At 41.4% G+C, this 15148-nt stretch overlaps 2 protein-coding genes across 2 annotated transcripts in view; both read right to left on the reverse strand.

Annotated features, from left to right (window-relative positions):
• LOC306928755 (uncharacterized protein) overlaps positions 1-15148 on the reverse strand; it is a gene marked incomplete at its 3' end in the record, with an annotated part of 33702 nt that overhangs the window by 17512 nt on the left and 1042 nt on the right. Inside the window, exons 2-4 of the mRNA XM_079509027.1 lie at positions 12127-12228; positions 10553-10672; positions 7726-8476 (exon numbers count right to left, since the gene is read on the reverse strand). Of these exons, the coding sequence (XP_079365153.1) occupies positions 7726-8476; positions 10553-10672; positions 12127-12190 (935 nt within the window). The 5' untranslated portion in view covers positions 12191-12228. The remainder of the gene's footprint in view (positions 1-7725; positions 8477-10552; positions 10673-12126; positions 12229-15148) is intronic.
• Positions 4835-7367, reverse strand: LOC306928166 (uncharacterized protein). The gene has a single exon (XM_079508094.1). The coding sequence runs from the start codon at positions 7305-7307 to the stop codon at positions 5826-5828; it is 1482 nt and encodes a 493-aa protein (XP_079364220.1). The 5' UTR covers positions 7308-7367; the 3' UTR covers positions 4835-5825.

A 15148-nucleotide genomic window follows, 5' to 3' on the forward strand; every position in this document is an offset into this window, starting at 1 on the left:
GAATGTGCGTGCACAATTTCACGGAAATCACACGATGTGTTCATGATTTGCAGCATTTTGTTTGAAACTGAGCACTCCTGCGAACTTTGGAAGCCAATCTTAGCCAATCAGGATGGAGTCTGAGAAATCTGAAAGACCCGTTTCGTTCAATGGCTCTAGAGAGACTGTGTACCAATTTGCGTGATGTTTGGACAAAATCTGTAGGTGTACTGTCCAAAAACGTGTTTTGCACAAAGCGGGCTCCTGGTGGCGCTATAACAGGCCGTTCTGGAAATTATGGGGCAGAGGTTCATCGTTGGCATCCAGGGAGTGTGTGTGCAAAATTTGACATCGACCGGGTTAACGGTGCCGGAGATTAGCTGTTCACAGACGGACGGACGGACGGACACACACACACGGACACACGGACAGACGGACGGAGTGCAAAACATACTCTCTCCCCATGCCTTCGGCCTGGTGGAGACAAAAAGTCTAGCTTTGATTTAGTGGGTCCACATGTTGTAACAGCTTTCCACCAGCAGAGGGCATTAAAAGTGAAGTTTAATTTAAATTATCATTTCAATGAAACTTCAGCTGCATTTTAGGTGTTTCTGTTGATACTCCTACATCAACACTGCCACTGACCACAGCGTGTGCGCACGCACGCACGCACGCACGCACGCACGCACGCACGCACGCACGCACACACACACACACACACACACACACACACACACACACACACACACACACACACAGTTTTTTTTATTTGCTCAATCTGGTATCTAGTGCTTCTCAGATGTCATTGTATTTGCATTAGAATTAGATGAATTCTAATCTATTCTAGTATTAATTAGACCTTTATATCTTATATCAGAGATTTATATCTCTGGAACCCAAATATAGGACAATGTTTTATTATTATATGATTAAGTCTAATATTATATTATATCCAGAATGTGTGAAATAGACTCGCATTCACTTTCAGATTTGTGATGATTGATGAAGATGATGTAGCAATAATTTAGCTGGGGACCTCCTGGAATCCTATAAGGACCCCTGGGGGTCCCCAGAACCTACAGTGAGATAATTTAGCTGGGGACCCCCTGGAACCCTAAGGACCCCTGGGGGTCCCCAGAACCTACAGTGAGATAATTTAGCTGGGGAACCCCTGGAACCCTAAGGACCCCTGGGGGTCCCCAGAACCTACAGTGAGATCTGTAACATGTATTACTGTGATAGAACCACTAGGACGTTGGTCTCCCCAAGACCCAGACGTACAAACACATCCATTATGAACAAACTGTTTTAAACTCTATTTAATAGAGAAAATAGCAGATCTACAATCTTTATTTTAACCTTTATTTAATAAATCGGTTCCAAATACATGTGATTGTTGAGGGGCGCTAGCCCCTCCCCCAGCCCCTCCCCCTAGCCCCTCCTATGTCCAGCTTTGAGGGTTTGACACAAACATTGTTTTGCTACCACCACCTATGACTAGTTTTGAGTGTTTGTGTTCACACAGGTGCAATATATCCTATCACTGCTATGCCGATGACACACAACTGTTTCTATCCTTCCCCCCCTCTGCCACTCCGGTGGAAGAGCGCATCACTGCATGCCTGGCTGACATCTCACAGTGGATGTCCTCCAACCACCTCAAGCTGAACCCAGACAAGACTGAGCTTCTCTTCTTCCCAGCTAAGTCCTGCCCTATGCGGGAGCTAACTATTTCCGTAGACAACGCCCTGGTAACGTCTGTCCCAACAGCCAGGAACCTTGGTGTTGTCCCGGACAGCCAGCTCTCGTTCAAAACTCACATCACAGCTGTCACTCTGTCCTGTAGGTTCACACTCTATAACATACGACGAATTAGACCGTTCCTCACCCAGGAATCAGCCCAGCTCCTAATCCAGACAACAGTCTTGTCAAAACTTGACTATTGTAACTCCCTCCTCACTGGCCTACCGGCATGTGCACTTAAGCCTCTCCAACTGATCCAAAATGCCGCAGCTCGCTTGGTCTTCAACCAGACAAAATTCTCACATGTCTCCCCCCTGCTCCGCTGCCTGCACTGGCTCCCGGTCGCGGCCCGCACAGAATACAAAACTCTGATGCTGGCATTCAAAGCAACCAAAGGTATGGCTCCCCCATATCTTGCAAGCATGATTGAACCCTACAAACCCTCCCGCGCACTCAGATCAGCCAACGCAGGGAAGCTGGAAGTACCCTCACTAAAAACGCCGGGACAACGCTCCACACGTCCCAAACTCTTCTCCCTTCTGGCCCCACAACTGTGGAATGCACTTCCCGTTGCAATCAGAACTGCAGCATCACTCCCGATCTTCCGCCGTAGTCTGAAGACCCACCTTTTCAGACTCCATCATGGCCCATAGCACTTACCCTAACCCCTTAGACAGCACTTCTTAGACTTAGATAGCATTTGAAACAGACTTATAGCATGTCATGTAGACAGCACAATAAGTGCATTGTATGTAGTCATAGCACCTCATAGTATATATGTACAGCATAGTATAGCATATATGTATAGTTTATATGTATAGTGTCATTATATAGATATGTTCTAGTTACGTTCTTAGCTTACGCATGTTTCTTGATAAACTGCATTTTACATATGTGATGTATTCCCAGGCTTTTTTGTTCTTGCTTAATGTAAATCGCTCTGGATTAAGAGCATCTGCTAAATGCCTAAATTGTAATTGTAAATTGTAAATTATAAATTGTAAATTTCCTAAAGCAGAAATAACATGCATTTTAAAACCGTTTTTAATATTTAATATCATATTGTCTGTGTCCCTCAAACTTATTTCTAATGGTTTGAGCCTCAATCACCACTCTGATATAACCATATTGGTTAACAAGCTAAAAGCAATTGGTTTCGATAGCACATCAGTGAGCTGGATGCAATCCTACCTGGAGGGGAGAGAACAGATGGTGGAGGTGAATGGAACACTGTCCCCCCCCCCCCCCCCCTCCCAGTGAGCTGTGGTGTTCCACAAGGAAGCATACTAGGGGCTTTACTGTTCCTATATGTAAACGACATGACATCAGCTTGTGACTGCAACTTGTTCAGATGACTCACTGCTAATCTCGGACAGGAACAAACTGCAGGTTGAAAAGGCCCTCAGCTCTGAACTCGGTAGAATCTGCACCTGGCTCGCTGATAACAAACTATCTTTACACCTTGGAAAAACTGAATCCATTCTCTTTGGCTCTAATAGTAATCTCAGCAAGGCAAATTACTTTGTGGTTGGGTGACAATGTTATCACACATAAAGATGAAATTACCTACCTAGGTTCCATCCTGGAGGCTAATCTTTCCGGTGATAAAATTGCCACCAACGTAATCAAAAAAGTCAACCAAAGAACAAGATTCCTTTACAGGATCTCCTCACTGGTCAACAAAAACACCTTGAAGACCTTAACAGGAGCCCTCGTACAAGGTTTCTTTGACTATGCATGCACCTCTTGGTACCACAGCACCTCAAAGGCCCTTAAAACTAGGCTCCAGACTTCCCAAAACAAACTGGTCAGGCTCCTACTTGGCCTCACCCCCCGAACCCACCTCACCCCTGCCCACTTTTGAAACTGGCCCCCGTAAAATCTGAATCCCAACCCACCCCTTTTTCCCCTCACTGTATATGTATCGTTTCCCTTTTTACCTCCTTTATGATGAATTCCTGTTGTTCTTTGACTATATAGAAACAAGGTGGACCCTCTTGTAAACAAGTGTAATGCTTAATTGGGTCGTCCACTCACAGTTAACAGTCTTTGTATTAAGTTTGTGCTTGAAATGTAATTCTGCAAACTGTAAATAAACATTTCAATCAATCAAAAAAACAGTCCTTGTCATTTCTTTCTGGACTTTGAAAGCAGTTTTAGCTGCAATACCACAATGTCCTGAGGTGGTGGGGGTGCTGATATGCAGATTATTTAATATTCGAGTCATTATAATACTGATGCTAGATAAAACCAGGCTTGTTTCCATTCCATGCCAGATTGTAAAATCAACAATGGCGGACATTGTAAACAAAGTGGAAATGCAAATTTGGAACTGAAGACTGAAGAAGGAGGAATTATACAAAGTAGGGTGACATTGATGACATCACGATGAGGACAAAATCAGTTGAGTACCCATATGATATGAAAGCCTGATTGTTCAAAATTGGTTATTTGTGGGGATAGAAGACACATATGGGAGCCCCAAAAACAAGAAAATTGAAAAAGTTTAATTTCATGTTATAGGTCCTTTAATCGTATTTAACACATTATATTCCTGCATTTCCTCTACATTTCTACAGAACCTCTGGATATCGTCGTCATTCTGGACATAAACAATGAGTTGAATATTTGCTGATAAATCACACAGGAGGAGCAGTAGTGATGAAACCTTTATTAAACACAGAGGAGCAGTAGTGATGAAACCTTTATTAAACACAGAGGAGCAGTAGTGATGAAACCTTTATTAAACACACAGAGGAGCAGTAGTGATGAAACCTTTATTAAACACACAGAGGAGCAGTAGTGATGAAACCTTTATTAAACACACAGAGGAGCAGTAGTGATGAAACCTTTATTAAACACACAGAGGAGCAGTAGTGATGAAACCTTTATTAAACACAGAGGAGCAGTAGTGATGAAACCTTTATTAAACACAGAGGAGCAGTAGTGATGAAACCTTTATTAAACACACAGAGGAGCAGTAGTGATGAAACCTTTATTAAACACACAGAGGAGCAGTAGTGATGAAACCTTTATTAAACACACAGAGGAGCAGTAGTGATGAAACCTTTATTAAACACACAGAGGAGCAGTAGTGATGAAACCTTTATTAAACACACAGAGGAGCAGTAGTGATGAAACCTTTATTAAACACAGAGGAGCAGTAGTGATGAAACCTTTATTAAACAAAACAAACTAAAACATATAACTTTCCCCAAGAGATAAAAGTGTATCTTTGAGTTTATAAAAACAACTCTATAAAGAAACTAACCCATGTGGAATGTACACTAGTCTGTGGAATCTACCATATTATGTACTATGATAATTTAAACCACGTCACCACTTTTCAACCTATCTTCATATAACACTAATGTTCATGATAAAATACCACCATTTCTTTATACTGGGTCTGAGTCTCATAGGAGGGCTGTGGGCAGGTCAGAAAACAGTCCACCAGTGACATCATAGTTTTTAAATATTTCGATTACCATTATCGTGAGAACGATGGCTTCTATTTTCGTATTGCAACTTTTCAGGAATAGAAAGCCTGCCGTTTCTATTAGCTTGGAGTCCCCATCGATGATGTCACTGGTGGACCGGTTTCTGAACTGCCCACAGCCCTCCTATGAGACACAGACTGAGTAGGAAAAACAATTATGCTATTTTATCATGATCATTAGTGAGGACCAATTATATGAAGATAAGTTGAAAAGTGATGAAGTGTTCCTTTAACAATGTCAACACAAAGCCAGCAGCTTGTCAGCACTTTACTGCACCATTATTTACTGCATATCAATGAACATAATTATTGCATGAATATTAATGAATATGACTTGTTAAATCCTGACCAATGTGGACACACACTGATGCTCATATTGTACTACCAGTAACCTATGAGCTGGAGGGAATACAGCAAGAGAAAATAAACATGAAATTCCATCAAGTTGAATAGAACATAAGATCCCTACACAAGATAAAACAAAGATACATCACACAAAATTATTATTGTGTGTTTTATTCAGTCATGTTGATATTGTCAGATTAAGTGATTCCTCTGCTTTTGAATCATTGTCATCCTGGATTAGACTGACTGATCATATGTCTTAAACTAAAGGCTTTCCCCCTGTATGAGTCCTCATGTGTTTTTTTAGATTACCCGTCCCAGTAAAGCCTTTACCACATACTGTACAAGTATAGGGTTTTTCACCTGTATGAGTCCTCATGTGTTTTTTTAGATCACCTGTCCCAGTAAAGCCTTTACCACATACTGTACAAGTATAGGGTTTTTCACCTGTATGAGTCCTCATGTGTTTTTTTAGATTACCCGTCCCAGTAAAGCCTTTACCACATACTGTACAAGTATAGGGTTTTTCACCTGTATGAGTCCTCATGTGTATTTTTAGATCACATGTCCCAGTAAAGCCTTTACCACATACTGTACAAGTATAGGGTTTTTCACCTGTATGAGTCCTCATGTGTGTTTTTAGATTACCCGTCTGAGTAAAGCCTTTACCACATACTGTACAGATCACCTGTACTAAGGGCTTTTCACCTGTATGAGTCCTCATGTGTTTTTTTAGATTACGCGTCTCAGTAAAGCCTTTACCACATACTGTACAAGAGAAGGGCTTTTCACCTGTATGAGTTCTCATGTGTGATTTTAGATTACGCGTCTCAGTAAAGCCTTTACCACATACTGTACAAGTATAGGGTTTTTCACCTGTATGAGTTCTCATGTGTGATTTTAGATTACGCGTCTCAGTAAAGCCTTTACCACATACTGTACAAGAGAAGGGCTTTTCACCTGTATGAGTCATCATGTGTGTTTTTAGATGATCCGTCTTAGTAAAGCCTTTACCACATACTGTACAAGTATAGGGTTTTTCACCTGTATGAGTCCTCATGTGTGTTTTTAGATCACATGTCCCAGTAAAGCCTTTACCACATACTGTACAAGTATAGGGTTTTTCACCTGTATGAGTCCTCATGTGTGTTTTTAGATTACCCGTCTGAGTAAAGCCTTTACCACATACTGTACAGATCACCTGTACTAAGGGCTTTTCACCTGTATGAGTCCTCATGTGTTTTTTTAGATTACGCGTCTCAGTAAAGCCTTTACCACATACTGTACAAGTATAGGGTTTTTCACCTGTATGAGTTCTCATGTGTGATTTTAGATTACGCGTCTCAGTAAAGCCTTTACCACATACTGTACAAGTATAGGGTTTTTCACCTGTATGAGTTCTCATGTGTGATTTTAGATTACGCGTCTCAGTAAAGCCTTTACCACATACTGTACAAGAGAAGGGCTTTTCACCTGTATGAGTCATCATGTGTGTTTTTAGATGATCCGTCTTAGTAAAGCCTTTACCACATACTGTACAAGTATAGGGTTTTTCACCTGTATGAGTCCTCATGTGTGTTTTTAGATGAATCTTCTGACTAAAGCCTTTACCACATACTGTACAAGTACAGGGTTTTTTAACTGTATGAGTACTCATGTGTGTTTTTAGACTAGTCGTACGACTAAAGCCTGTACCACATACTGTACAAGTATAGGGCTTTTCACCTGTATGAGTCCTCATGTGTGATTTTAGATGACTTGTCTCAGTAAAGCCTTTACCACACACTGTACAAGTATAGGGTTTTTCACCTGTATGAGTCCTCATGTGTGTTTTTAGTGGACTTGTGTTAACAAAGCCTTTCCCACATACTGTACACATATAGGGTTTTTCGCCTGTATGAGTCCTCATGTGTGTTTTTAGACTAGCCACATGAGCAAAGCTTGTATCACAAACTGTACAAGAAAAGGGCTTTTCGCCTGTATGAGTCCTCATGTGTGTTTTTAGATTAATCTTCTGACTAAAGCCTTTACCACATACTGTACAACTAAAGGGTTTCTTCGCTGTATGAGTCATCATGTGTGTTTTTAGACTAGTCGTACCACTAAAGCCTGTACCACATACTGTACAAGTATAGGGCTTTTCACCTGTATGAACACACCTCATGTGTCTATTCAGAGTTCCCTTCCGATTAAACATTTTGCCACACTCTGTACAACTAAAGGGTTTCTTCCCTGTGTGAATCATCATGTGTCTCTTCAGAGATTTCTTTAGATTAAACACTTTACGACACTCTGTACAACTAAAAGGTTTCTTCCCTGTGTGACTCCTCATGGAGTCAGGTTGTTTAGATGATTCCAGGTCCTGGGACAGCTTGGCTCCTCCCACATGTTGTGTGTTTTGTGATTTCAGTGTGTTTAAAGCTGACTGACCTCCCCTAGGCTCCTCCCACTCATCACTGTCTTCAGTGTCAGATTCAGAACAGTGTGAAGAGAAAAGCTGCTCATCACTAGTTGGTTGTGATGTTCCACAGTCCTCTACACAGTGTGAAGAGAGGAGCTGCTCATCACTAGTTGGTTGTGATGTTCCACAGTCCTCTACACAGTGTGAAGAGAGGAGCTGCTCATCACTAGTTGGTTGTGATCGTACCCAGTACTCTATATAAGCTTGTGTTTCCATGTGTTCAGTTGAGGTGCCGGCTACAGGCTCTGTCTCTCTGTTCTCATCATCATCATCTTCACTTTTCACTGCTAGTAATGTCAACGTTGACCCACCAGCCTCTTCTGCTCTTTGAAGCAGCTCCTCCTGTTCCTCTTTAATGTGTGGAGGTTGTGGTTCCTCCTGGACCAGACTGGAGCTCCTCTCCTCTTCAGGGGGAACCTCCTCTTTACACACAGGGACGAGCAGAAGGTCTAGAAACAACAATACCAAGAGACTCTATAAAAGGTTTGAATCTTCAACCTTCGTACCTCAGTGCAGAGTAGTGGATGGAAGAAGTATCTTACACAGAGAAGAAATCCAGCACTCACGGCAATAGCTTTTAAGGCACTTGTTTATTTTACCAAAGGTAGGTTAGGTATATGGTAGTGGTGTCAAAAAATATCGATATGAATCGATAATCGATTTTAACATCAACGATACGACTACATCGATGCACGTGTGTCTGGATCGGTCAAAATAGCGTCTGGATCGGACGTTGGTTCGATCCTAAAGTTGTGAATCGATATAATTCAACTAACTGCGGGAAAAACACAGATGTACAAGCCCAAAGCGCTGTGCATTGCGACGGGTAGATAACTTGTAGATCTGCTACTTCCAGCGCAGGAAGGGCGCATGCTTATGACGCTCTTTAACTTTGCATCAGTAGCCAGCGACAGTCACAACACACGAGCAGCGGACGGGGTGCACAGGCAGATCCGACACAACTTTATTGCACACATCTGTGCTTTCATCCACGCTTCCATAGCCTTTTAAATCTTATTTCCCATCCACGGGCACAAGCAGTGATATCAACAGCTTCCACCCGATCTGTGGTGGTGTTCTGTTGTCTGACGAGGGAAGCTACTAGCTAGTAGCTAGCATGGGAGCTAACGTTAGTTTAACGTCCATATAGTTAGAAGGAGTCCTCCTTATACACTATGTACTTTCCATCCGTTCCCCAACCTCTCACACTCGCTGCTGCGTTTACACGGGCAGACACAAAGACGAATGGGAACATCGTTGCGTCTGCCCGTGTTTAATGGTCAGGGTTTCACTGTCCACAGCAGGCAGTCAGACCTGTCAAACTATGCACTTCCAAAACTCAGAGACATGCCACCACGGCACCTATAAATTCAAACCCACCTCTGGAATATTGCTATAGCTTTCATTTATTTTATTCCATAGTCTTAGTTTTTCTCTAATAAAGTTGGTTTTATTTGTTTTCTCATGTTCTCCTTGAAAAGTGTCTAAGCATTATATAAATAATATTATTATCACTATTATTATTACTACTTGTTTTATTGCCTATGCTTATGTAGTCACTATTCTTTGATTCACTCATATCCAAATCCATTTGAAAAAAAAGCTCACTGCTCAGGTCAAATAGGCCTATTGATATGCGATTAAAATGTGATTAATTGAGATTAATTAATCAATCACAAAGCCTCCAATTAATTAGATGTTTTTTAATGAAGTCCCAACCCTATTCTTTATAGATCTAGCTTCAAATAAAAAATCTATAGAAGGTTAAATGTGTCAGATCGCAACGTATCGTATCGAATCGCATCAAATTCCATGAAGTTCCACAAAATCGAAATCGTATCGATTTGGACTGAATCGAATCGAATCGAATCGTTCTGTATATAAAATGTATCGTCCCCGAATCGCATCGTAGCCCATGCGTATCGATACGTATCGAATCGTCTTGTAAGGGAGAGATGCACACCCCTAGTATATGGCATGCTGCAGACAAGCAGCACACAACGAATGCGTTGCGGCCGAAGCCTTCGTCAGCGTTGTATACTGCACACAAAAACTGGTGTCACATTTATAGTGTTATTAATTTCTTACTGTTTATATGTGTTGTAATTGTTATATGGGTTAATATGTGACTGGCATCAGGCATGTTGTGCCTTATTGACTCAAAATCATGTATAAGCTTAATATAATTATGGTTGATTTAAATGTTATGCGACTGCACTTTTGGGACTGGGATTGGTTGGACGTTGTTTCGACACGGACGGGGGTTGGTGTTACAACCACGGACACTATAAATGTGACACCAGTTTTTGTGTGCAGTATACAACGCTGACCAGTAAAAAGCCAAATAGTTTTTGACCGCGACCGTGGGTTTGAAGCCACGCAGGTCGGCGTTCAAAACCCTTTGATTACGTCTTTTTGTAGTCTAATTTTGGCTGATGGACATTGAATCACTGAAGCACGTGTCTAAGCTCAACGCATCCCAGATGCCTCCAGTATTAGCTTACAGGTAAAGACTCTACACTTACTGAGATCCAGGTGGTCTTCAGGTTCCTGTTTAAGGTGGTCTTCAGGTTCCTGTTTAATAGAACCAGTCGTGGCTGGAGAACTGATCTTCACATGCAGACTGGACTCCTCCACTCCACACACTGGAGGAATAGAAAACAACACTTTAATTACCAGAAACTAAATGTCTTACACATGTTAACACACACATGTTAACACCTTGGAAGTTCAAGGTCATGGTCAAGTGCCCCAGACGGAGATTGATAAACAGGACGGAGATTAATGATATCAAAACCGATCGCATCGCTCTAGAGCCCAGGAGCGCTTGTTGCCCATTCCGATGACGTGTCAAACAGTGACACGTCATCGAAAATGTTCCCTGCCTGTTTAGCTGACGAAAACGAAAATCTTAAAACGATCATAACTCCCGATCTAAATCAGCCCGTCTAATTCTGAAAAAAGATCCTGTGTTAGACGGCGCTCAGCGGTCCAGTCGCTAGTCGCGATAGATTTATTATTACCTCCCGTTGTTGTCGATCGACTCTAGAGTGGTGTGGCTATTGTTAGCTGCTACACAGACATGCACACCAACTTCCGGTGCGCCGGTAAAAGTGGTCCGGGCGCTATAAATCTTGGGCACATTTTAGTAATGGATTAAATAGTTCCGGGCCTCCAGGTGTTAACGTGTGCCTGCAGCTCGCTAAGTCTGTGCAACCTTGTGTTGGGGAGGTAGGGTCAAATCAATGAATATTAAATTTAAATTTAAATTTGACCTACGTCCGGTGGTTGGATTGACTTCCGGTGGTTGGATTGACTTCCTGGTAAAACCGGAAGTGAACAGATCCACTAATTGAACTCCACACGCCTCAGAGAGTGAGGGTGACATTTCAAGGCAGTCCGCACGCTGATGTCAAGCTCCCAGAAGCACTTTATTTGCAGAGCAATTTCTGTGCAAAGGAAGTTATTCTGGGAGCTTGAGATCAGTGCAAGGACTGCCTTCCTTCTTCACTGTATGTATTTTAGTTCAGCTGCTGTAGAAGTTTTTTAGATGTGTGTGCTTCTATTTGGACTCTTATTGAAGTTTCAAGGCAATAAGACAAACCGGAAGTACAAATAAAATGGAAGTGGTCACTTTTTACGAAATTGGACGAGCATTCAGTGAAAGTCAAACCGAAACTAGGGTTATTTGACCCCAGGGGCTCACTGGGGACAGGGAGGAAGTCCTTATATGGTCAGAACACTTTATAGTAGGGAGGATTATCCAAAAAAAGAAGGGAAAAAAGTGATATTTGAATTAAGTGAAATCACTGAATATACCTTTATTAAGTGCTATTTAAATGTACCATTTATTTAACATTTTTGTTTTACTACTAGTTCCTAGTTAGTCAGTCAGTCTGTCATTTTGACAGAGGATTCCGATTCTAATTCCAACAAAGTTTAGAACTGAAAGGGGTCTAAATCCACGTGTTGACTGACATCAACGTAAACAACCTCCTTCACAGTAAAATAGATCTCGTAACGTGGCTGACTTACAGTCGAGTACATAATATATAGAGTTATTATAAATCATCTCTATAAAGTCAGTCCTACTACATACCCATCCTGTACAATTTTACTACAGGGTTGAGTCTTGCATCAAGCAGTCCATGTCTCTGGTTCATCTGTCGCTCTCCTGATGACGTAGATCTCTCCCTGTGGTCTGTGGAAAACACTGACATTATTATTATAATTTAGCAACCATTAGTAAGTAAGTAAGATTGAAAGGTGACCTGATCTATTTTGCGTCCGAGCATAGACATGGTAACGCCCCGCCTGCCTCTGATTGGCCTAAGGCCCGTCTTGACTGTCCTCCGAGATGCGAGGTTACTCCGCGGTGGGAAATAATACAAGATAATGACAGCTTGGCACGCGCGGCAGAATGCAGCCTTGTAACTAACTTGTACGTTTTATTTTTGTACAAGAGACAAACTAATATTGTTTATGCCGTTTGCTTTGATTGAATAATTGATTGAACACACGTGTACGTTGTACTATGATCTGATTTGGGTGTGTTCTAAATAGTTAGTGTTGATTATCGTGTATTGATCTAATTATAGTAAATGTAGCCTGACATTGGGAGGGTTTGTAATTGACAATTATACAAGTTGGGCTGAACAATGGAAGAGGACCAGATTCACTCCCCCCAAGTAGCGGTGTCGCTCTGAGCAAGTAAGATCAGAGAGACGCCTCAATGGTGAGGTGAAAAGGAGTAAAATTCCTCCCTTACACTGGCTTGCTAAATTGCCAGATGCGCCCGTTTGTCTACAAACTGAATTAACAATCGACCACCCCTGGATTAACCTGACAGCAAAGGGGGGTTTTTGAGAGACCACAGATCGAATAAGAGAGAGAGAGAGGTGGCTATCGGGACACGACCCAGGGTCAGACCCAGGTCTGACCGAGAGATGAACTCTCACAGGATGGACCAAGATGGGGATTCCTACCTCGTTACATTACAACACACGCACGCACCACTGATACTCCAATCAGCAATACATGCTCCCTGTTTTTGTTTATATGTAATCATTTTCTACCTGTTGACATATGGAAACTATGGAACATGTAAAATGAGTGAGCAAGGCTGAAGGGAGAGTGTGTGTGTGCGTGTGTGTGTGTGTGCACATCTGTGTACTAACACTTGAAAGAGGAGATGGCTTAGAGATTAGGCCAGCGATAAGGAAAGAGTGATAGGTACACAGGACAGCGCTTTCCCCTCTTCCTGTGGGCCATAAAAGCTGTTAAAGCAATTCTGCTAAATCCCCAACAAAAACTGGTTCAAACTAGATTTGGGTAAGACAAAGGAAAACGCCTAATTTAGTTTGAGACCTTTCAATATAACTGAGTGTCAACCAAGACACAATGCTCATTTGGCTCTTTCTACCCGGGACGCCGGCTGCCTCACATCAGCCGGTGGGCTCTTACAACTGCACCGCCGTGGAAACCACATCAGGACTTAGAGCGAGTCCCGTTTTGCTAACAACTTGTGGGTTTCCATATGAAACAAATTGATCGACTTTTATACTTTATACTTTAACTAAAGAAGGACGAGTAAAGATACACTCGCGTGCAGCGCTGGAAACTAATTTGTCAACTTTACCCTGGTATCCAGTTTCCGAGCGCCGTTGAGGTTTTATCATAAAAAAAGGTGGGTCAAAGATGTATTGAGACATTCGAGCTCCCAGAACGACATTCGTTTGATACAAATAGTGTTCAGAACTAATGATAGGGTGAGCTCCCTTTTGATTTAGTTGTGTCACTTAAATCTTATTGACGCCAACCATAGAGCCTCTCCTCGCGAGAAGATCATTTATTTTTGCCTCTATGTCTTCTTTCTAAAACTATTTTCTATTCTTGCATTGTGCTTGTAAATTGAACGGAGCTATAGTTGAAATTGTTGCTTGATTAAGACTGGACTTTATAACGTTTGCCCTTGGCTATTTTGCACAACTCATGTGCGAATTAGCCAGGAGTAACCACCACAGTCTATCAAATAATAACTTTTCAACGCGCATGGTTAAATCCTTATGGCTCATGTCCAAATTGAATTAACCGTGACGCGCCCGCTCTGCTATGTTTTTATTTGAATGTATGACTATATACCGACCAGGTGCAAGTATTTTGTAACCAGTATTTCGATATAATAAATATCTAATTTTGCTGGTACAATCTAAACAAACCTCCAGACTATTCTTTGATTCCGTCTGTGTGCATCTGATTTGTTTTACATTGAGGGGAACTGTAACACAGTATTTATTCATACCGGTTTCAAGAACTCACGTCTTCAGATAGACGTTTTTATGATAAGATACACAGTATGTACATAGTTTCAAATCGCTTCATTCCGAGTGGAAACTATGTATATATTGACAGGCTAATTGACTCACGTCTTCATTGGACGTTAATGAGATGCAAGGAGATAGGAATTAAATGTGTGTTTGATTCGCTGGCGAGTCGGCATTACATTTAATTTCTGGCTAATTGACATCATAATCAGCCTAATAGTTACTACATAAACTAATACTAGTATACAAAAAAATATAAAGATCAACTTTAAACTTAAAATAATGTTTCAAGTTTACACATACAAATAAATTACACAATAATCAACACAAACACTTTATTTTGAACACATCCAAATCAAATCATAGTACAACGTACAAATGTGTTCAATCAATTATTCAGTTCTGTTCTCTTGTATCGTACCGTACTTGTATTATTTTCCACCACAGAGTAACGTCGCATCAGACTATCCAACCCGTACATAGATTTAATGTCTGAGATATTTAAATTGTTGTTGTTGTTATTGTTGAAGTTGTTGTGAATGCATGCATGGGACCCGGATGGAAACAAGACCGCAAGGTCTTTCTTCGGTGACGTCCTTTTGGCCAAATGTGCGTTACTGTACCTGTACTGTTTTGCATCTCATTGTCTGATAAATTATCAATCAATCAATCAATCAACATAGCAACACCATGTAACCACACTAATGACACCATGTAACCACACTAATGACATCATGTAACCACACTAATGACATCATGTAACCACACTAATGACATCATGTAACCACACTAATGACA

The sequence above is a fragment of the Electrona antarctica genome, assembly GCF_951216825.1.
Source record: "Electrona antarctica genome assembly, chromosome: 8".
NCBI lineage: Eukaryota > Metazoa > Chordata > Actinopteri > Myctophiformes > Myctophidae > Electrona > Electrona antarctica.